Source organism: Pelodiscus sinensis, chromosome 22 (assembly GCF_052426305.1).
Source record: "Pelodiscus sinensis isolate ZL-2025 chromosome 22, ASM5242630v1, whole genome shotgun sequence".
NCBI lineage: Eukaryota > Metazoa > Chordata > Testudines > Trionychidae > Pelodiscus > Pelodiscus sinensis.
Window position 1 is genome coordinate 9,066,613 of NC_143073.1, and position 22,757 is coordinate 9,089,369.

The 22,757-nt window shown below is 54.7% G+C and overlaps 1 protein-coding gene across 3 annotated transcripts in view; it reads left to right on the forward strand.

Moving 5' to 3' along the window:
• Positions 1–17,034, forward strand: part of LMNA (lamin A/C) — a 117,003-nt gene extending 99,969 nt beyond the window's left edge. For all 3 annotated transcript variants that reach the window (XM_075907263.2, XM_075907262.2, XM_014568950.4), the window contains 11 exons: positions 1,051–1,207; positions 2,032–2,157; positions 2,718–2,888; positions 3,413–3,538; positions 4,867–5,087; positions 5,861–6,077; positions 7,101–7,208; positions 8,018–8,137; positions 8,351–8,446; positions 10,678–10,944; positions 15,092–17,034. In XM_075907263.2, the coding sequence (XP_075763378.1) occupies positions 1,051–1,207; positions 2,032–2,157; positions 2,718–2,888; positions 3,413–3,538; positions 4,867–5,087; positions 5,861–6,077; positions 7,101–7,208; positions 8,018–8,137; positions 8,351–8,446; positions 10,678–10,944; positions 15,092–15,118 (1,636 nt within the window). In that variant the 3' untranslated portion in view covers positions 15,119–17,034. The remainder of the gene's footprint in view (positions 1–1,050; positions 1,208–2,031; positions 2,158–2,717; positions 2,889–3,412; positions 3,539–4,866; positions 5,088–5,860; positions 6,078–7,100; positions 7,209–8,017; positions 8,138–8,350; positions 8,447–10,677; positions 10,945–15,091) is intronic.
• Positions 17,035–22,757: the final 5,723 nt, after the last annotated feature.

Here is a 22,757-nt window from a genome sequence, read left to right on the forward strand (position 1 = left end):
CCGCTTGCCAAGTCCTTCATCAGCGGGTGTTGGATTTTTAAACACCCCCGTGCCACTCTGAATCACCAGCCGATAAACACCAGCAGGGCTGGGCCCAGAACTTGGGCTGTTGCCATCGCTGCTTTCATGGCCCGTCGCCCAGTGATGCGGGTAATGGGAAGCTGGGTGCCCCGGGAGATCAGAGACTTGTCAATTTTGTAGCAGGATAGCTATGGCAAGCGGCATGGGGCGGATGGTTCTGCGCCAGCATGAAAGGGAGCTTGCTGCTCCAGTGTCACTTCCCTGAGTTGTGAAGCATCACTCCCTGCACGGGTGTAAAACCCCTCCTAAAATCACAGACTCCTAGGGCTGGAAGAGACCTCAGGAGTCATCAGTCCAGCCCCCTGCCCGAAGCAGGACCAACCCAACTCAACCATCCCAGCCAGGGCTTGGTCAAGCTGGGACATAAAAACCTCTAGGGATGGAGATTCCACCATCTCCCTAGGGAACCCATTCCAGTGTTTTCCCCACCCTCCTAGTGAAATGGTTTTCCCTAATAGCCAACCTAGACCTCCCCCACTGTAGCATGAGACATTGCTCCTTGTTCTGCCATCTGGCACCACCGAGAACAGCCTCTCTCTGTCCTCCTTGGAACCTCTCTTCAGGTAGCTGAAGGCTGCTATCAAATCCCCCCTCACTCTTCTGCAGACTAAACAAGCCCAAATCCCTCAGCTTCCCCTCATTAGTCACGTGCTCCAGCCCCCCCTAATCATTTTTGTTGCCGTCCGCTGGACATGCCCCCCGTCCGTGTACATCCCAAGCTGGGGATAGTCGCTGACTGGTCCAGGCAAAACAGCAGGAATTGGGCAATCGGGGCCTGTTCTGGGGCCATGTGAAGCACTCGGGCTGTTAGTCTGGCATGTGGAATTCACCCAGGCCTTTGGGATTGGGGGTCTGAGCTCTCCCCTGGGGCTGGGGCGTGTTTGGGCCCAGCAGTTGTGCTGTGGGCCCCTATGGGGCAGGGGGTTCTCCCAAGCACATCACTGGAGCCGTTTGCTGGCTGTCTTCCAGGAATGCCAAGAAGGAAGGGGACCTGCTGGCTGCCCAGGCGCGCCTCAAAGACCTGGAGGCCCTGCTCAACTCAAAGGAAGCTGCACTCACCACCGCCCTGGGGGAGAAGAGGAACCTGGAGAATGAAATCCGGGACCTGAGGGCACAAGTGTCCAAGGTGAGCAGCAGGCCCTGACGCCTGCCCCTCTGCAGTGCCAGAGATGATGGCATTCCCCAGGCACGTCCTGCCCCCATGGCGCCGAGTCGCCCGCAGCTCTGGGCAGTTCGTAGTCCCAGCTAGGTCTCAGCTAGGCAGGACGGTGGGGAGGGTGATGGGCAGGCGACCCCTAAGCATCACCTAAGAGAGGCGCGGTCCCAGGGTGTGGCTGTTGTCGGGGGGAGTCGGGGAGGCTGCAGTTCTAGTCCTGCTGCTGTCGCTGACTTGCGAGCTTTGGCGTCGCTTTGCTGAGGGGAGAGGCGAGGCGAGAGCCTCGGCCCCCTCCTGCTGCAGAGGGGGATGATGGCGGCTGACCCATGGACTGGCTGTGCCGACTGCCGGCCATGGTCCCGTTTGCTGCCTGGGCAAACTAGAAGAGTCCTGTCCAGCTGCCCAAATGGGCCTGGAGACCCACTATTTGGAAGGTCCATTCCTGGGCAGCTGGGGAGAGCCACTGACCTGCGGGAGGTGGGGGCGAAGGGGCTGGAGGGAGTGGGTGTGACAGGCGTGAGTTCTGTATTGGGGAGAGGGGAGAATTGATGGGCTTAGCTCTGATTCTGTTTATGCAAATGAGGCAGTGAATATGGATATTATGCAAATAGATCAATCACAGTTGGCATAAAGTCTCCAGAAGTGTAGGGCTCAGCAGCTGCCTGCCTAGGCACCTCGCTGGAGACCCCACCCCAGGCACCTTGCTGGAGACCCCCTCCCCTCCGCCCCCATCTGGGTCTGGGACTCTCCGCCTAGCTGCGCTCACATCCCCCATCCCCCTTCCCCCTCCACAGCTGGAAGCTGCCCTGGGCGAGGTGAAGAAGCAGCTTCAGGACGAGATGCTGCGACGGGTGGACGCCGAGAACCGGCTGCAGACGCTGAAGGAGGAACTCGACTTCCAGAAGAACATTTACAGCGAGGTGAGCGCTGCCCCGGAGCAACCCCCCTTTCCTCGGTGCAGCCTTGTACACTGTACAACCGGTGATTTGTCTCTCACACACACACACACACTGCAGAGACTGGTCAGGCCAGTGTCCACAGCAACAGAGAGCTTGTGGCGAGGGGCCCTGCCGGTGTCAGGGGATCCATTTAGCTCTATTCGCAAGCCCCCACCTCCCTCACTTCCGGGGAGATGGGGAAAACTCCGCACCTCAGGGCAGCTTAGCTCCGCCGCACAAAGCCCCCCTAGAGACGACAGTAGGTTGACAGAGGAATTGTTCGGTCAGCTGTGCGGCTGGAGCAGATCAAGTGTAGAAAAGCCCTGAGCCTCCACCCCCAGGGGCAGGTAAATTCCACCCGGAGAAATTCCCTTTTGAGCCTGGCTCGTCCCAGCTCCCCACAGGACAGGGGAGTCGCAGCTGGTACCAGTGAGGGCCCACTCTCAAGGCTGACAGCTGCCTGCTGCCCTGTGCTGGTGAGCGCTATCCCTGAACTCCATGGCTCAGACACCCCCTCCTTGCTATGCCCCCCCACCCCCCAGGAGCTTCGCGAGACCAAGCGTCGGCATGAGACCCGTCTGGTGGAGATCGACAACGGCCGCCAGCGGGAGTTTGAGAGCAAGCTGGCTGATGCCCTGCAGGACATGCGAGCCCAGCACGAATCCCAGGTCAAGCTGTACAAGGAGGAGCTGGAGAAGACCTATGGCTCCAAGGTAACGTAGTGCACGGGGCCAGGGATCTGAGATGGCAGCCTGCTGGGCCTGGGGCGCAGGCCTTGGAGCCAGGACCCCTGGGTTCTGTTCCTGCCTCTGCCCCTGGGCCTTTAAGTAGGTCACTTGAACCCAAATTTTCACCAGCAGCCTGTGATCTCTCAGAGCTCAGCGCGCAACTCCCTGGAGCTCTGATTTCCACAGGCCCAGAGAGGCCTCCCCTCTGTGTGAAATCTGCCGGTCAGGCTGAGCTGCCACTAAAGCTGGGCACTGGAAGGAGGTTGGGGGGCTCGTCCCTCTCTTTGGGCCCCACCTGTGAAATGCAGAGAAGCAGCCTCCTCTGCAGCTAACGGCTCCCACTGAGCAGCCCGGTCGGTGCCATTGTCTCTGGCGAGGGGCTGGTGAGAGCTCACCCTCGCGGGAATCTGGGACCAGCCCCACCCTGGGCCGTCGTCCTCCCTCCCCGCTGGGGCGCGCGTAGCCGCTGCCCCTCTGCAGCGCTAACCTGCCTGGCCCTTGGGCTGCAGCTGGAGAACGCCAAGCAGTCGGCAGAGAGGAACAGCAACATGGTGGGGGCTGCCCACGAGGAACTGCAGCAGTCGAGGATCCGCATCGACAGCCTGTCGGCCCAGCTCAGCCAGCTGCAGAAGCAGGTGAGCAGGAGACACCCGCGAGAGCCTGGTCCAGCCCTCTGCCCCTCCTTTCGCCAGCCCCCTCCTGACTACCCCAGGCCTTTGCCCCAAGCCAACCACCTGTCCTGGGGAACTCCAGTCAGCGCATCAAGACACCTGTGATCAGCGCCAGGTGCTGCTCGCTAGCCACAGTGCTGGGCAGCGCAGGGGTCCGTGAGATGGAGGGGAACTGGCTGGTTGCCAGGAGCAACACATCACCTCATTGGCATGACTACAGGGCATGGAGGAATGGTGGGGAGATGGGCAGGTTTGGGGGGCACATGCATAACGCCCCCAGCCTTCCTCACTCCTTGGGTTAGCACTGGGCTGTCAGAGCCATGTCCTTCCTGGGCAAACATCCCCAGCAGTGGCTATGAGAGGCGCATTCGCCCGCTGCCCTCACATGGGGCAGAGCAGGGGGCTGCATGCACCACTGCTGGGTTCACCCCTTAATTAGTCTTAGATCTTCTAGTCGCTCATTATAACTAGAGAGGGGCCAGGCCCAGAGCACTGGTTGTGGGTCCGGTAACATCTCGGGATGTTAGAATGCGGCTAATTGTGGGAACGTGTAACCGCTGTGTTTTTCAGCAGTTACACGCACCTGCAGCCGGCTCCCTGGCAGCCAGTGTGCCCCACTCCCAGAGAGCCGGGTGCCAGGCTGCGCTGCTACTTCGGCATCAGAGGCAGCAGCGCGGGGCAGAAGGCGGCTCCCCCGGAGCAGGCAGGAACCTGTGTGTAACCATGAACATTAACCCATAGGCCCAGGCTTCTCGGTTAACTGTTTACCTGGTTATACGCTCACATCCCTTGTAGCATCCCAAGGGTGGGAGACCTGCAGGGCTCAGTTCTCCACTGGGAGCTGTTCTGTCAAGGGCTGTTCATGCCAGCCGAGGAGTTGACTCTGACTGTCCAGCTCCAATCCCACCCCGACAGCTCTAGGCCACTCCAGGTTCCACAGGGGCCTCTTATCCACCTCCACTCCAGCCGCAGCTTGACGACTATCTAAGGGACGCACGCTGGCAGGACCTTGGGCAGGCCCTGGCCCTGATTCTGCAGCCCCGGGCCAGACCCCAGACAGGCTTAGGACCAATAGGTCCTCATGGACCCACTGAAGCGAAAGGCCACCACAGACCAGGTCTAGTAACAGCCCAGGGCAAGCTGCGTAATGGCTCAGTGGCCCTGGAGATTCACCCCAAGGGAAGGCACCGTGTCTATGCCTAGGGTGCCCATAGCCCTGGTAGCCAGGGGCACCCTCTGCTGCTTGTGCTCTGCCTCACCCCCTCCCTCTGGTGTGTCCCCTCTGCTCCCAGCTGTCTGCCAAGGAGTCGAAGCTGCGGGACCTGGAGGACGCGCTGGCCCGGGAGCGGGAGACCAGCCGCCGCATCCTGTCCGACAAGGAGCGGGAGATGGCGGACATGCGAGCCAGGATGCAGCAGCAGCTGGACGAGTACCAGGAGCTGCTGGACATCAAGCTGGCCCTGGACATGGAGATCCATGCCTACCGCAAGCTGCTGGAGGGCGAGGAGGAGAGGTGGGTGCAGAGAGAGGCTCCTTCGTGGGCTGAAAGAGGAGCCTGCTGGGGTCGTGGCTGAGGGAGGGGCCTGGTGGGAGGGAGGATGTGCCAATGGGGGCAGAGCGAGGAAAGGACACGCCTCATGTGGGTGGGCTGGGAACACAGGCCTGGTTGCACTGACCTGACGTGAAAGTGAAAGGGTCGGTGCTGCAGTGATGGGTGAGTGAACTGGAATGTGGACCCAAGCTACTGACCTGGTCCCACCTGCCCTGTGGGAGGAGCTGTGTGGTTATGAGTCAGGTGCAGAGCCTAGATGCAGGCAGCCATGGGGAGTTCGGGGCACTGGTGAAGAAAGTGGGCAGGCGGACAGCTTGTAGCCAGACCCGATGGGCTGGCCAGGAATGGAGACTGGCTCAGTGATGCTTCCCACAGTTGCGCTGGGGTCTGAATCGGGCAGCTGGTTCCTGCCGCTCCAGTCTGTGGTTATCGTAAGCACCCTGGCGGCTGAACTCCGTCTCTGGAAACAGGCGGCATCCGGGCAGGCTGGGCCTCCCAGCTCCATGGCTCATCCACTGTAGCCAGTTCAGCCTTGGCACCTCTGCCAAAGGGTAGGGCGGGGGAGATGTGGGGGTGATGCTGTGACGGAGACGTGTCCTTCGGGGGACGTCCCATGGGGAAATGGCCTCTGCCCGCAGGACCCCCAGTAGCCATGCGATCGTGTCCCCTCTCTCAGTAGAGAATCCAGGCCCTGAGTCCAACCCGCACTCACCCCCTCTCACCCTCTTTCCCAGGCTGAGGCTGTCTCCAAGCCCCAGCTCCCAGAAGGGAGGCTCCAGGATCCATGTGAGCCATTCCTCCACCACGCCGGGCTCCTCCAAGAAGAGGAAGCTGGAGGACGGGGAGCGCCGGACGAGCTTCTCCCAGCATGCCAGGACCAGCGGCCGCGTGGCCGTGGAAGAGGTTGATTTGGAAGGGAAATTTGTCCGTCTCAGGAACAAGTCCAACGAGGTAGTTCTCCTGGTGGGGATGCCGGTCGTGCGTGAGCAGGGTCAGGATGGGTCCATGGCTGGAAGGAAAATTGTGTAGTTCTCGGAGTGCCCTTCCCTCTGGTCGGCTGTAAAACCACCGTGCACACAAAAGGAGCTGCCATCTCTGTAGGAGACTTAAAATGTAGAGTCAATTCCTACAGGTTGAACTTCTCTAGTCCAGCATCCAGGACCCAACCGGTGCCGAACCAGAGAATTAGCCAGACCTCGGGGGGATCAATATCGTCTAGCAGCATTACCCATGCTTCCACTGGGCTCTGAGAAGAGATTTAGGGGTATATTAGAACTAAGTAAGAACACAGGAGAGAGCCAGGACTGGTAGTGGTTAAACTTTATGGGACCACGGGAAACCTGGCCACACCCATGAGAAGCGGACATCCGGCGAACTAAAATCATGCTGGACTAGAGAGGTTCAGCCTGTAGTGTGAATTGGTGTTGCTCTGTTCTGTGTGGTGCTAGACAGACAGAGGTGGAGGCATTTCAGCAGGTGCTGTTGTGTGGGGCTTGAAAATTGCTTTGAGATGCTTCAGAACAAAAGCAGGTCTCAAATCTCTTGACAAGGATGTCAGTATCATTAACCTCCCCCCCTTTACAAATGGGGAAACTGAGGCATAAAGGCAGGGAAGTGCCTTGGCCGAGGTCATCCCGTAGACTAGTGCTGGAGCTGGGATTTGAATCCTGATCTCCTGAGTCTAGTCCAGTGCTGGGTCCACTGGGCCACGCTGTACTGGGAGCAGTGCATGCCCAGAGTGACAGATGGTCCCTGCCCCCAAAATTATTGTGTCTATAGAGAAGACAGACAAAGGGCGGGGAAAGGGCTACAAGTGAAAGATGGGGAAACTGAGGCCGGGGAGGTGAAGTGACTTGCAGAAGGTGAGAGGGTCTGTGGCAGGGTCCCTTGACCTCAGGACTTGTAGCCAAGAGAAGGTAAAACCAGAATAACCTGAGGGCTGGTTTCTCACGGCTGCTGCCTTCTGTGTCGCAGGACCAGGCTCTGGGGAACTGGCAGATCAAGCGTCAGAATGGAGACGAGGCCCCCGTCACCTATCGCTTCCCTCCCAAGTTCACCCTGAAGGCCGGCCAGGTGGTCACGGTGAGTGGCAGACGGCTCGCGTGCAGGCTAGGGAAGGATGGGTGCTCTGGGGAACTGGTCTGTTCTCCCTGGGCACTTCTCACCCCGGGCCCCATTCTCCTGAAGAAGGCAGAGAAAATCCAGCCCCTTGGAGCCGGTGCATCTTCTCATTAGCAGCCCCCTCGTGCGAGGGGCCGCGGGGCTCCCCCTTGGGGACACCTGGGGGTTTGCAGTTCCTGGGGCTGTGGATCTCAAAGGAAGACCAGGCTGATCTCCCCGTTGTGTGCCGGGACTGCCTGCATGGGCAGGTCCCAGCCTGGAAAGGCAGCAGTCACCCTGCCAACAGCCCTAGTGCGATTCCTGCCCTTTGGGGCTGATGTGCTGCTGCATTTTGGCATCTCGCGCTCCAAATCGGGGCCCCGGCATTAGCAGAAGCCAGTTGCAGCATCAAACTTCCCCCTCCCCCAGCGTTTTAAGCTCCTGCCTGCATCTTTCTCAGCCCATCTCCCTCACCTCTGGTCCTTGGAGCTGAGCATCAGAGGGGTAGCCGTGTTAGTCTGAATCTGCAAAAGCGACGAGGAGTCCTGTGGCACCTTAAGAGCTGAGCGTGTCGCGAGCCCCTCCCCTCAGCAGTCCAGTATGGGGGTCTGACCCTGGAACCTTCAGCATCCACAGCACGAAACTCCCCCTGTTGAGCTGTCAGAGCAGCTCCTCTGTAGCAGACTCCCATGCGGGGCAGCCGCCGGACAGGGGCAGCGCCCCAGTGGGCAGTGAGGGGTAGGTTGCTCTGCCAGTGGGAGGTGCTACCGATTTCTATGTTTCCTCTTTAGATCTGGGCCTCTGGCGCCGGCGCCACCCACAGCCCTCCCACCGACATGGTGTGGAAGGCCCAAAGCTCCTGGGGCTCTGGAGACAGCCTGCGCACCGCCCTGATCAGCTCCAACGGAGAGGTGAGGCTCCTGCCCCGGTCCGCTGGGCAGTCCAGGTCTGGGGGCTGCATGTTCCGGCCGGGTGCCAGAGAGGAATGGGCAAGGGGCGGAGGACGGTGGGGTGGGGTCGGATTCGTGTGGTGCCGTTGTCTGCGGGAGTCGCTGTCTCATGAGCCGTAGAGTAAAAGGGGGGTCTCTGTAAGTGTAGCTGACTCTGCCTTCCCTCCCGCCCAGGAGGTGGCCATGAGGAAGCTGGTGCGCACGGTGATCATCAATGACGAGGAGGAGGATGACGATGACGAAGTCAGCGTCCACCACCGTCACCACCACGTAAGCACCCTGCTCTGTCGGGCACAGGCGGTGGGAGCCAATGGGGCGGGGGCTCGAAATCTGGTTCTGCCGCTTTGCCCGCTGGGTGGCCTCAGGCAAGTCCCCCTCCTGCTGCACTGGCCCTGCACTTCCCGGGGTGCTGGGAGCAGCGGTGATGGGGGGAGGGTATTACGTGTCTGGCTGGAACCAAGCCCCGTGTCTGGGAAGCAAACTCCAATCCATCAGCTGCGTGAGGTGGTCTCTGCACGGGGAGATGCTCCCAGCATCCGGGACCGAGCAGACGATGTGGCTTCCTTTGGAGCATCTCGCACGAAAGGCACTCTGGTCATTCCCCTGGAGGAGAGGGTGAATCTGCTTCCAAGCTGGCCCCGTGAAGATCCGCTCGGCCTGGAGCCCGCAGGACAATGCAGGCTTCGGTGGAAGCCAAGCTGTAGAGATGGCTGCTGCGATGGATGCCCTGCATTTGGCAAGGTGGCTGCTGAAATGCATCCACGGATCCCAATGGTGGCTCCGGTTTTAGCCCCCCATCCGGTGCCTTCTTGGACTTGCGCACTTCCTCCCTGCACAGCTAAAAGTGCCCTTCCTAATCTGGGGCCAGCAACAGACAGGTGCTTTGTTACACAGCGATCGGGCCGGTGCCCAGATAGAAACGTGCTCAGTTCTTCCCGCCCCTGAGCTAAATGGGCAGAGAGTGAGGCACCTCCGGTGCAGATCAGACAGGAAGATCGAGGGCTCGGTACCTCCACTTCCGCAGTGGTGCCAGAGGCAGCTCTCAGCAGCTTTGATTGGGGCAGCTGGGGGCTCTGTCGTGCCTGATCCTCTTCTTTTCATTGCTCGAGCTCCAAGCAGCCGTGTCAGGGTGAATGTTGATGAGAAATGAGCCAGGATCTCCTTCTCCCATTTGTTGTGAGAGTTGAATTCCTCCCAGGAGTGAGCTTCTGACATAAACCCAGTCCCTGTGGGGTCCTTGGTACGGAAGGCGTTAGCTGTTTGGGTCTGGCCTGGGAGAAGTTTTATTCAAGCCCATTTCCAGAATAGCCAGTAGAGGCAGGGCTGGGGAATAGATCGGCCTGGCTAGTACAGTGCTACCTACAGGCAAACCACTGGTGAAACGGCCCTACGTGTCTTCAAAGCATCAAATCGCCCAGAGCATTGATCCGGAAGAACCAGGCATGACTAGGATAGGAAGCAAGCAACGGATCTGACAGTAAACCGGCTGCATTTCCTCACTCGGGATGGTCATACTGCTGCCGAGTGGCTCTGTAGGCAGACCTGGCTGAAAACGCCAGGACTCCGAAGCCGCATGGATGGGCCCCCACTGAGTGGAACAGACACCAAACAATCCCTCCCAGATCGGAATCTTACTTCCTGAGGCCTATCGGTTATTCTAGGGTTCTGCATATGGCGTGGTCCGAAGTGTGACTGACTCGACTCGGGGACCACGCCACTTCATTACGTCCTAGGTGATCTTGATGTGAAATTTGAGACAGACTTCTGGCTCCCGTGCTGCTGTTCCCCTGGCACAGAGGGCTTTACTGGCTTAAGGGAGACGCAATTCCCTTCTTCATGCCCAAAGGCAGCTCCCGTCGCTGTCAGCAGGAGTCGGGGATATGTGGGACAAGAGGGCGCAGCGCCAGGGGGTAGGACAGACTGCAGGGGTTCCCCACGCAACCCACCGCCTGCTCTTTCGGAGGCCTGTTTGCCCACTGTGGTGTGAGTTGCTCCCTTTGGCTTCGGTAAGAGTCCATCCGTTCCAGAGGTGGTTCTTTACCATGCGCTGAGTGCTGTCTGGGCAGTACCTTCTGCTCCCACATTCAGCAATATGGGGGTGACAGGGAGCTCGCAACCCCCAGGTAGAGAACCCCCCGTGACACGTTCTGGTCGAGTTAGGATTTTCTAATGCACCCGTCACTCAGGGCTCCGGTTTCTGAGCACCCTGCAATGGCAGAACATCCGCTGGGGCCCGACGCCCCAAAGCACCGATCGCAAGACTAGGCTGGGGTTGGGCAGGCACAATCCAACCCTGCCAGGGCAAGGAGGTTCTTGGCCAGCTCCTCCGCTCAGGGACCCTCTGCAGCCTTGGGGCTCCGCGGGTGTCGCTTGAGAGGAGCTGTCGGCCTCAGTCTCTGGAGCGCTCACTAAACCCTCGAGCCGGGCCTGGGATCTTTCCCACTGTCCTCACTATGCTGTCTGGTACTCAAGGCCCCTTGTTTCTCTTTCCACCCCTCCAGGCCCACTGTGGCGGCTCGGGTGATCCCGGCGAGTACAACCTGCGCTCCCGCACCGTGGTGTGTGGCACCTGCGGGCAGCCGGCCGAGAAAGCCGGCGGGGCCCAGAACGCTGCGGCCGGCTCCATGTCCTCGGAATCATCCGCCTCTAGCCTCACCATCACCCGGAGCTACCGCTCCATGGGGGGCGCTGGTGGGGGCAGCAGCAGCCTGGGAGAAAACCTGGTGACCAGGTCCTACATCCTGGGTAACTCCAACCCACGCAGTCAGGTCAGTGCATGAGCAGAGAGGCCCTTCTCCTCGGGGGCCAGGGAATCCTGCGAGAAGGGGACTCGGGGTGTCCAAGCACAGCATGAACTCCAGGCTGATGGATCTCACTCATCTGCGGGGCCCAGTGGAAATTGGGGCTGGTGGAACCCCATGGTAGTTTGGGTCTCCCTCATGGCCGCTGCTTAGGGCAGGGCAGTTTCCGGACCGACGTGCTCTACAGACAAGCCGGTCCCCCACTCGATAAGCCAAAATCCAGCTTGCAGATCCTGCTACAAACACAGGTTGTTTGAGAGGGGGGATCCAGGTGAAGGCTCCTCTCTCTGCAACTCTCCGACTTGGACAGCCTGTGGAATGGGTGCCAGGGGGGCGGGTGCACATCACTTGATGGTTCCCTGTTCTGTTAGTTCAGCAGCATTGTCCCCTGGCTGTAGACCGGACACCGGGCTCCATGGACCTTTGGTCTGACTCAGGGTGGCCATTATGTTCTTACAATTTACTGGCCCCGATTTAACTCCCCAGTCAATCCGCATGTGCGCCTCCTTCCTGCGGCCGGCGGCTCCCCAGGCTGGAGTGTGCCCGCCCGGACCCCCCGCTACCCCCAACCCTGGGGTCCTCACTTGGGCCACACTCCCACCCGAGCAAAGAGGAGCCGTTGGAGTGAGGGCAGCAGGGTTTGCGCGCCATGTGTGCAGTGCTGGAGAGTGGAGATGGAAGGTTCCTCCGTCGCCACTCACCAGAGTCCCACAGTCCTCCTGGGGGAGGCTGCATTGTTTGGGTCTGCCACAGAAAACTCAGAACCGAGCTGCTCCGCCTGGGGCGGGAGCCTGGGATAACGAGGCAACAGCCAAACGACCGGCTGCCGATGGGGTTCCCCGATTAGCTCTGCGCGCCCTGCAGCAGAACCAAACTGTAGCCGTCTAGGCCTGCGCTCCCCCCAGATCGTCCCAGCTGTCCATAACCAGACTGCCCGAGGGGAGTTCTGAGCCTTTGGGTTCCCACGGGTGCACCTCACTGGGACCCAAACTAGTGACCCATCTGAAGCAGCAGCAAGTCCCCTCCGCTGGCCAGTGATTTCAGATTAATTAAGAGCCCCCCAGTGGAAAACGATGGAATTGCTGCCCATGGGGGGGAACGTGTTTCTTCCTTCCCCAGGCAGCTAGTGACTGGCTCATGCCTTGAAGCATGATGGTTTGTGCCTTGTACATGGGTGGTGATGTTGATTATACCCAGAACATTGGAGATAAGGACCCTATTTGTAGGTTAACGCCCTTCCTTCCAGTTCCTGGCTACTCTCGATTTTGGTTTGCTGATGTGTGGCCTGGGCTGTTTTACTGGCCAGTCAGGCAGCCAGTGGTTCAGATCTCTGGGCTGGAAGCTGGTGAAAAGCCTCCCAACCCCACGCCGGCCGCTGAGCATCCCAGAGGCAGCGTTGCCACAGCACAGCCAGGAGTTGGCGTTCCCATTTTAACGTTAGCTGGACTCTGAAGTGGGGGGAAAACCTGCACAGAGACCTCAACTGGCTCTGCTCAGCTGAGTGAGAAACCCATCCCCCCAATTCCTGGGAAGCAACCCTTGTAACCCTCAATTGTTGTCCTAAGAGGGATGATCTTCCGTCTCCTGCTTTGGGCTCCTTTTCCCACTTCTCTCCCCTTTTCTCCATCTCCTGGCTGCTTCTACTTCCCTTCTGACATTGACCTGCCCACATCTTCCCTCACCCCCCTTGGCTCCCTCCTGGCAGCCTTCTCTTGACTAAACACGTGGTCCAGGCGTCCTTCTACTGACTGTCTTTGATGCAAGGTGATTCTCCTAGGGAAACGTACACGCATCTGTGTCCCTCTCCGTCTCAGGACAGAGTCCAGGCACCAGACATCCATCCTTAGTGCCCAGACAGTAACAGGGTTCAGAAAAGAGCTAGATAGATTCATAGAGGTTAGGTCCATCAATGGTGATTAGCCTGGAGGGGCAGGGATGGTGTCCCTGGCCTCTGTTTGTCAGAGGCTCTGAGTGGACAACAGGGGAGGGACCACTTGATGGTTCCCTGTTCTGTTCATTCCTTCTGGGACACCTGGTATTGGTCACTGTCAGCAGACAGGACACTGGGCTAGATGGACCTTTGGTCCGACCCAGTCTGGCCGTTCTTATGTAAGAAGAAAAATTCATTAGCTTAACCAGGGAAGAGGAAACTCATGGTCCTATCCCCTACTCTGTCCATGTCTTTCTGCATGACCTTGGCACATAACTTAGCCTCTCTGTGCCAGTGTCCCAGCTATGCAGCTGGTTTAATAGCACTGCCGTGCCTGTCTGTCTGTAAGGAACATCCTTGGATGTTCTAGTACGGAAGCGCCATATGAGTGGTGTGTAACTACTCACGCTCTGAGGGTGGATTACACAAAAGCCCCCTTTATCCAGCGCACCATCATCCTGTTCTCCAAAAATAACCAGTGCTCGCCGATCCAGAAGCAGGCAGTCTCCCCTGTGGCTGTTAGATGGCGCCACAGCCTCCCGCTTTCCCATTCTCCAGATTTCCTAAGTACCCAATATGGTCCCGGCCCACTTAGATCAGATAAATAGGATTCTGGTGTATTGTTAATATTCTAATGCTAATTCATAGTACACACTGAACCTCTCTAGTCTGGCACTCCCTTGTCTGGCAACATCCGTGGTCTGGCATGATTTTAGTTAGCCGGATGTCCACTTCCCATGGGTCCCATAAAGTTTGTTTACAGTCATCGCTCCTGGCTCTCAGGACTCTGTGCTGTTCTTTAGCTCTGATTGACCCCTACATGTGTTCTAAGAGCCCAGCAAGCGGTGGAAGTGTTGCTAATGCTGCTAGAGCCGTGGTTCCCAAACTTTTTGGCATCATGCCCACCTTTTGATTTTTTGAGAAACCCTCACGCCCCCCCCCTCCCAAAAAATAGCAGCAAAACTTGGAGTGGGATTGACGGGGGGGGGGTGGCTGGGTCACCTCGTGCCCCCCCTGGAATTTTTTCACACACCCCCAGGGGGGCACACCCCACAGTTTGGGAACCCATGTGCTAGACAGTATTGACCTCCCGTATCCAGCAAATTCTGATTCAGCATCTGTCAGGTCCCAAAGGTGCCAGACTAGAGAGGTGCAACCTGTGCTTCCATTTATAATACTCCAACCCTAAATGTTCGTGCTTTAGTATCTAGTATTGTAATACTCCAGCGTTAGCTCATGATTAGTAGTAGTACCATTTTAATAATTGGTATTAGTTTTAGATTAATACTATTCTAACCAGTTTTCTTCTAATTCTCAAACTAGATTCTTGTATTCTTCTGATTTTCAACTTTATAGATATTCCATCTATAAAATAGGGAGAATGATTTTATATGACTGTAGTGCACTTTAAGATATGGATGAAAAGCACTAATAATCACTATTGTCATTGCTTACTTGTGCTACCATAGCACTCTGAAAACTCACTCGTCAGTCAGGATTCCATGGTACTTGGTGCTGGTCAAATTAAAAACAAAAAGATTGCTCCTGACCATAAAAGGTCACAATCTGATATCTGAGCTGAGTATTCTGTAATACTAACGGGATTGTTCAAGTACTCTGTAATACTAATGGGATTGTTCCAGTACTCTAACACTACTTAGAAATAGATTTTTCTGACCGCTACTACTGTTCCGCTTTAATCAGGGACACAAGCGACTACTCCAGTAGTCAACTACCCAAACAGCTTAGGGTTATCTAGCAGCCTAGTCACTACTCGACTGCTTCTTCTCCCTCCCCATTTTCCCCCGCCGCCTCTGTATCAGAGGAAGCAAGGTGGGGAGGAGGAAGCTGGAGCCGGTGCTGGGTGGAGCCAGTTCCCACAGCAACATTTCTGCGGTGCATGACGGGGATAGCTGCAGCGATTCCAGAGCCGGTGTGAGCTGGAACTGCTCAGTCCCAGCTCGCGCTGGCTCCGGGAGTTACCCGCACTGCAGCTCTGCGTTTTAAATGTAATCCGAGTCACCTGGCTCTTTAAAAGGCAGCTGCAACAGGGCCCCTTATCGACGCGTTGTGTCCTCAATACAAATGGTATCCGAATACACAATTAGCCAGGTACCCACTTCAACATCCTTCACTTTTGCTTCAGTTAAAGGAATTAATGTTTATTTTCTCTTTTCTCTCTAGGGGCCGCAAAATTGCAGCATCATGTAAACAGCAGAGGGCGCTCTCGCTTACCAAATGCCATACCATGCTTTTTCTCTCCAAAGCAAGAGAACCATTTCCCCTTCCCCCGAAGGGTTTTTTTTTTTTTTTTTTCTTTTTGGTGTTTTTTCTACAGCAGAAATTTTATATATACATATATATAAAAATGCTAAAAGATGCTTTGATTTTTTTTAAAGAAAAAAAACTATTTCTATAAAAAAATAGCTTTTCAGCTTCAAAATTTTTTTAAAAATCTAAAACCAAAGAAGTTGCAGAATCATGGTTACCAAAAAAAGAGGAAAAAAAGACTGTAGTTTAATAGCTCTTTAGATACATATCTATATATATTTGCCAAAGCTTTTTATATAGGGCTAGCAGCCGCCAGGGCATCAAAGCTGAGCGTTGACTGTTGATTCCCAGCAGGGGCCCTATTGCTATCACAGCCAGGCCATGCCCTTGCACTTAGACCCTACGGCAAAGCTCACTTGAAGTCAGTGAGTTTGGTTCAGGCCCAGAATCCTTGAGTAGGAGGATCAGATCATCGGGCCCGTTTCTCATCTTCACCAAGGCCTTTTTACGTCGCGCTCAGTCGAAAGTGGCCTTAAAGTGGACAGGACTGTAACTGATGAGCACAGCGACAAAAAGAACCTTGGGGAAATTCACCCAGTGGGCCTGATTCTCCCTGACAGCACCGTGTCAGCTTTAGACGCTGTTTAATCGCCCGGGGGCATTAGCTTATGCTCTCCCCTTTTGTCCCATTTCCTCTGCTTCACTGCCATTCCCTGCTAGCTGCTGCACTGCCATAGCCAGGGGGACACTGCTGGGGTCAGTTCTCGTATTGTACTTGTGGGGTTACTCAACACTGTTTTTTTTTTTTTTTAAGGCAGCCAAGTTGTGCCTTAGTGGGTGATGCTGATGGGTGGAGCTTAATGAGAAAGGGAGAGGAAGGAGGAGTCCTGTTTAGAGAGCCGGGTAGCCTAGGGATCCAAGGACGGAGCCATAAGGGAACGAGACCGGTTTCAAGCCTGGGACCAGATGTCGACACCAGCCCTGACCAGAGCGACCTTTATGGTCACCAAGAGGCTGAGCAAAGCAAGTTGGGTGCTGGGGGGGGTTGTTCTCAGTTAATAGGCGCCACATCCTCAGCTGGGGTGGAACCTTCTTTCCCCGCCGTGGCCTTAGCAGAGCTTACTGACACCAGCTGATGCTCTGGCTCTGCATGCTTACAGCTGCACTAGCTGCTGCTTCTCCCCTGCGTCCCACCCCACTTGTCTGCGGACTTCAGGGAGTCTTTGCAGGGACGGAGGCAGCAGGATTGGGCCTCAAGTCCGCTAAGGAACAGGGAATAGACAAGGGTGGCAGGACAGGACACTGTTACACTAACTGATTTGTTTTGGAGGCCTGTCTGGGCCCCGGATGGATCCGGACTGCAAAGTCCATCCTGTCCATTTGCCCTGTTGTGCTCAGTGGCTTTTGTCTTCATGTGCGACGCTGCTTGAGGAAGCCCCCTGCACGCCCCTCCTCCTTCGTAGCTAGGTGAGGGAGTCAAGGGCAGCTCAGAGCAAAGTCAGCGTAGAATTGTCCAGTCCATGCCATATTGGCAAAGTATTTGCCTTTCTTTTTGGTGCAAAAATCCAACACTAAACTAAAAGCACCCTGGTCCCCCTGTCTATTGATCTTATTGTCTTGGAGACTACCGCTGGCCAAGGCTGGTACCCACCACCATGCCAGTCCTCTGCCCCACCTCCTGCCTTCAGCATCACTCACCTCGGTCCATTCTGCTGGGTGCTGCTCTGCGGAGGACGTCCCTGCCTTGTCACCGTTAAAGTTTGGTCACGGTGGGTGGATCTGGCAAGGCCTTGTACTGTTAATTGGAAATGTTACAATATTTCTGTATGCCGAAATCAATACACCAGGGAACCTACCCAGCCTGTGTCCTCTCGTTATTTCAGCCGCCGTTTGTAATGCACGGGACACCTCAACCATCCCCCACCACGTGGGCAGGCGAGGGTAGCACGCTGTTTGCCATAGCTCAGTGCCACAGCACTGGGCTTCGCCTTCCGTGTGGAGCTTCAGCTCTGGATTTCACGCTCCTCATTTGCCACCTCTCTTGGGTGGAGACCTGTGTGTCTCTCCCTCCTGTTCAGAGTATTTCCAGGCTACAGGGCAACTTGCTGGACACGGAGTTCCCCAGCGAGTCAGCTGGCCTATGCGGGCCTGCTTTGCTTTCTCCCTCTCAGCCAGCAAGTTTCAAACTTCTTTTTCTCACGACCCAGTTGAAAAAAAAATCATTGATTCCCATGACGCAACAGAATTTGGCTAGAGTGTGGGCTCTGTGGTGGGGCTGAGGATGGGAGCTTTGGGCTGTAGGAGGGGGCTCTGGCTTTGGGTTGGGGGGTCAGGGCTAGGGCAGGAAGGGCTTCCCTTGAACAGCTCCTAGTCAGCGGTGCAGGGGGAATGTTAAGGCAGTTTCCTGACTGCCCTGGCACTGCAGATCATGCTGCCCCCAAAAGTGGCCAGCAGCAGGTTCCCAGCCAATGCGGATGCAGAGCTACTGCTCAGGGCAGGGGCAATGCAAGGAGCCCTGGGCGCTCTCCCCCTCTCTCCTAGGAGCCAGACCTGCTGCCGGCCGCTTCTGGGGTGCAGCGCAGTCTGCAGTGCTGGGTCAGGCAGGGAGTTGCCTTAGCGCCCCCCCCCCCCAACTGCTCACCTGATCCCCCCTGTAGCCACGAGACCCAGGGCCTGACATTCCACCCCCCAGTCCTGGGTCGCAACCCCTCGCTGGAAACCCACTGGTCTAGTTCATCTGTCCCTAGTGGCAGAAGTTAGGCCAACAGACTAATTCTGCACTGGCCTGGCAGTGTCTACCTTGGGTTTTTAGGCTGGCTTTTAACTACATCTCAGAGGTGTGATGCGCACCCTACATTCTAGGTCTCAGAGGGGCCGCCGTGTTAGTCTGGATCTGTGAAAACAACAAGGAATCTTGTGGTGCCTTAAAGACTCAGATTTTTTTGGGCATCCGCTTTTGTGGGTAAAATTTCATGGCTACGTTTCACAAGTAAAAAACGTTGTGGCTAAATTTCAGGTGTAGAGCCGCTGCAGGGTCCTCCCATAAACACGGCTTTTCAGAAGCTGGCAAATTCTTTCTGCTTCCAGGATGGGTGGCAGAGGGGCACCCCCAAAACTGTGTGGGATCTTAAAACAAGGGTTGGTTCCTGTAGCCATAACGTTTTTACCAGTGAGGCCTTGGCTTCCCTTTCAAGGCCCTTCATGACTTACTCCACCCTCTCTATCATCCCTCCTTGGGTATTGAAAGATAGATCCCTGACTCCCTCAACCCATGCTCTCAGGCTCCGGTGCCCATTTGCTCCATCTTCTAACAAGCCCCTTTGTGTTCTCTCCCCTGCCATGTGGGACAAACTCTCTAACTGCCTGCAGACCTACCCACCATCTTCCTTCAACACCCTCCTAAAGATCTCCTTTGCCAGGAAGCCTGCAAAGACATTGGAGGTCCGGCTGGTGGGGGTCTAGGAGCACTGCCTGCCATGCTCACCCTACTGGCTCATTGTTCCCTTAGGCTCCCTCACCTGGTGGTTCCCACCTGGCCCCTCTTCCATTCTGCTTTGAAAGTTGGATTGGAAGCTCCTTGGGGCAGGCCCAGTTCTGTGCTGGACAGCAGGAGATGGTAGATTTCAGGATCCTGACAGAAAGAAGAAAGGAACGCAGCAAAATACACACCCAGGACTCCAGAAAAGCAGATCTTGACTCCGTCAGAGAACTGATGGGCAGGCTTCCTTGGGATGCTAACATGAAGGGGAAAGGAGTCCGTCCAGGGGTGAGTCTACACTGCAGGGCTTAACTCAAATTGAGCTACATCAATTGCATATCTTATTTCGAAATAGGGAGTGTCTACACAACACTTATTTTGAAGTAGAGCACTCTTCCCCTGAATTCCCTTACTCCTTGTACAATGAGGGGTACAGGAATCAAGAGTAAGAAGTCCTCCAGCTTGACAGTATTTTGACGCTATTTCAAAATAACTGCCTGCTGTGTAGACACAGACTTCGTTATTTCAGAATAGCCCTAGTTATTTTGAAATAGTGTTTCAGTACAGACGTACCCCAGGAGAGCTGGCAGCATTTTAAAGAAGCCTGATTGAAGGCACAGAAACCATCCCAATGTGCAGTAAGAAAAGCAAATACAGTAGGCAACCAGATTGGCTCACCAAGGATTTCCCTGGTGAGCCAAACACAAAAAGGAAGCTTATAAGAAGTGGAAGCTTGGACAGATGACTAGGGAGGGGTATAAATATATTGCTCTAGAATACAGGGAAATAATCAGGAAGGCGAAAGCACAATTGGAATTGCAGGTAGCAAAGGATGCAAAGGGTAACAAGAAAGGCAAGTTAGCAATTAGAGAGTGATCAGAGAGGGTGTGGGACCCTTACTGGATGAGGAAGGTAACCTAGTGACACATGATGTGGAAAAAGCTGAAGTATCATAGAATTATACAGCTGAAAGAGACCTCAGAAGGTCATCAAGTCCAGCCCCCTGCCCTAGGCAGGACCAATCCCAACTAAATCAACCCAGCTAGGGCTTTATCAAGCTGAGACTTAAAAATCTCTAGGGACGGAGACTCCACTACTTCCCTAGGTAATCCATTCCAGTACTTCACCATTCTCCTAGTGAAATATTTTTTTCCTAATATCCAACCTGGACCTCTCCCACTGCAACTTGAGACCATTGATCCTTGTTCTGCCATCTGTCACTACTGAGAACAGCCTTTCTCCAGTCTCATATAGAAAAGGAGCAAATAATAGAATGATGCTGGAGTTCATATTTCCCTCTGCTTCTCCAAGGAGGGTTAAACCAACCCCATTGGAATCCACCAGGAGGCTCCTCCTGTCAGGAAATTTTTCCCATTTGATCCCTTTCCCCCACAAAAACAATGTTGAAAACCAAAAACATTCAGCCCACGCCTGCTGAAAGAACTGGACATTTCAGGATGAACGCTTTCGGGCTTTCTGGCTTCCCAAGAAAAGGTAGACCTTTGTGAGGGAAGCAGATGCTCTCCATCAAAAATGGTTGGGAATGCAAGTTTGTGCTGAAAAGTGTTTGACAGGAAGTTTTCAACCATTCCTACTTCCTGCACCAAATTCAGGCCTAAACAACCTGTTCCTCTCTCTCCCTGGGCTCCTTCTCTAACTCTCCCTGTGTTGTTCAAGCCATACAATAACTGTAAGGTAAACTGAGGCAGTCCATGGTATTTTGTTAAGAACCCCTATTCAAATTCTGAAGTCCTGTATAGGCTCTAACCTCGAAACCTGTAAACCTCACAGACAGACCGCTAGCCTGAGGAGAGAGACCTTGGGAAGGCACAGTCGCCCTGGCAACAACATTCCAAGGGGCTGCACCAGCTGATACCAAAACATCTCAAGGTCCCTTCCAGTCCTAGTATTCTATGATCTATGCTAACATGTTTTGCTCTAATCCGAGATAACGGGCCCATAAACTCATGGATCACATCCACACGAGGCGCCATCACAGACACATCATAATTTAACTAGACAAAAGTTGCCATTTAAGGAAGCCTGTTAAGGAAAACTACTTGTATTGGAGATAAGGTGTGTGTGTGACGATGGGCGGAGAGGCTATGTAATCTTTCTTAGCTTATTGGCTTACGTGTTCATTTCCTCTTGCTGCTAGAACCTATTGAATTGTTTCCCCATCTGCCCATCAGCCCCTTATATAATGCCTTGTAATGTTTTGCTTAAGCAGTGTTAACCAGCTTAACCCCTGGTAGCACTCCACCAGTGCTGTGTGTGATAAATCCTCTTGCCTGTTTTTGTTGGAGGCAAAGGAGGAGCAGGGGGAAGAGTTGTTAGTCTTTAAAGTGCTACATTGTCCTGCATTTTGCTTCAACTACCCCAGACTAACACGGCTACATTTCTATCATCTTTCTCACCTGTTAATGATGTTATTTGGTTCCCTAAACGGTTAAAAGTGTTATCTGTTTACTCCCATCACAGTGATCTCCAACCTTTTTACGCTCAAGATCTCTTTTTAATTGTCAAAACAAGCCAAGATCTACTGCCCCATCCTTCCCCCAAGACCACACCCCTTTCTTCAAGCCCCGCCCTCTCTGTTCTCATCCTCTCCATCACTTACTATCTCCAGACCTTATACACATTAAGACTGTGTCTACACTGGCCCCCTTTTGCGGAAAAGGGATGCAGATGAGACAAGTCAGAATTGCAAATGCAGCAGGGTTTTAAATTTTCCCCGCTCCATTTGCATGAACATGGCTGCCGCTTTTTTCCGGCTCGGGGCTTTGCCGGAAAAAAGTGCCAGTCTAGACAGGGATCTTTCGGAAAATAAAGCCTTTTCTGAAAGGTCCCTTATTCCTGATTTTAAGAGGAATAAGGGACCTTTCGGAAAAGGCTTTATTTTCCGAAAGATCCCGGTCTAGACTGGCGCTTCTTTCCGGCAAAGCCCCGAGCCGGAAAAAAGCAGCAGCCATGTTCATGCAAATGGAGCAGCGAAAATTTAAATCCCCGCTGCATTTGCAATTCCGACTTGTCTCATCTGCATCCCTTTTCCGGAAAAGGGGTCCAATGTAGACACAGCCTCAGGGTATGGCTACACTGCCACTTTTTTTTAATTCTTCTGTAGGAAGAGGTTTTGTCTACATTTGGCCTGTGTAGACTGGGCCAAATGTCAGAAAAATCCCTTCTTTCGGAATCCCCCTTATTCCTCATGGAACGAGGAATATAGGGGTTACCAAAAGATTATGTTTGCTCTTCCGTTAAAAAAGCAGAAGAAAAAATTACATCTCTGGATGTGGAAGAGTTTTTCTGGGATACCTCTGGAATCCCTGAAAAACTCCTGCTGTCTAGCTGTACCCTCACTGGGTTGAGACAGGATGTGTGGGCTCTGGAGTGGGAATGAGGGATTTGGATGTGGGAAGAGGTGAGAGGTGCAAGCTCTGGGGCTACGTCTACACTGGCACCCTTTTCCGGAAATGCTTAAAACGGAACAGTTTTCCGTTATAAGTATTTCCGGAAAAAGCACGTCTATATTGGCAGGATGCTTTTCCGGAAAAGCACTTTTTCCGGAAAAGCGTCCATGGCCAATGTAGACGCACTTTTCCGGAAAAAAGCCCCGATCGTCATTTTCGCGATCGGGGCTTTTTTCCGGAAAAGACTACTGTGCTGTCTACACTGGCCCTTTTCCGGAACAGTTTTTCCGGAAAAGGACTTTTGCCCGAATGGGAGCAGCATAGTTTTTCCAGAAAAACACTGACAATCTTACAGTAGACCGTCAGTGCTTTTCCGGAAATTCAAGGGGCCAGTGTAGACAGCTGGCAAGTTATTCCGGAAAAGCGACTGCTTTTCCAGAATAAGTGGCCCAGTGTAGACACAGCCTGGGAGTGTATGTCTACACTAGCCACCCTATTTCGAACTAGGGTGGCTAATGTAGTCATTCGAACTTGCAAATGAAGCCCGGGATTAATATATCCCGGGCTTTATTTTCATGTTCCCGGGCGCCGCCATTTTTAAATGCCCAGTTGTTCGAACTCCGTGCCTGTGGCTACACGTGGCACAGGCTAGGTAGTTCAAACTAAGCCCCTAAGTTGGACTACCGTACTC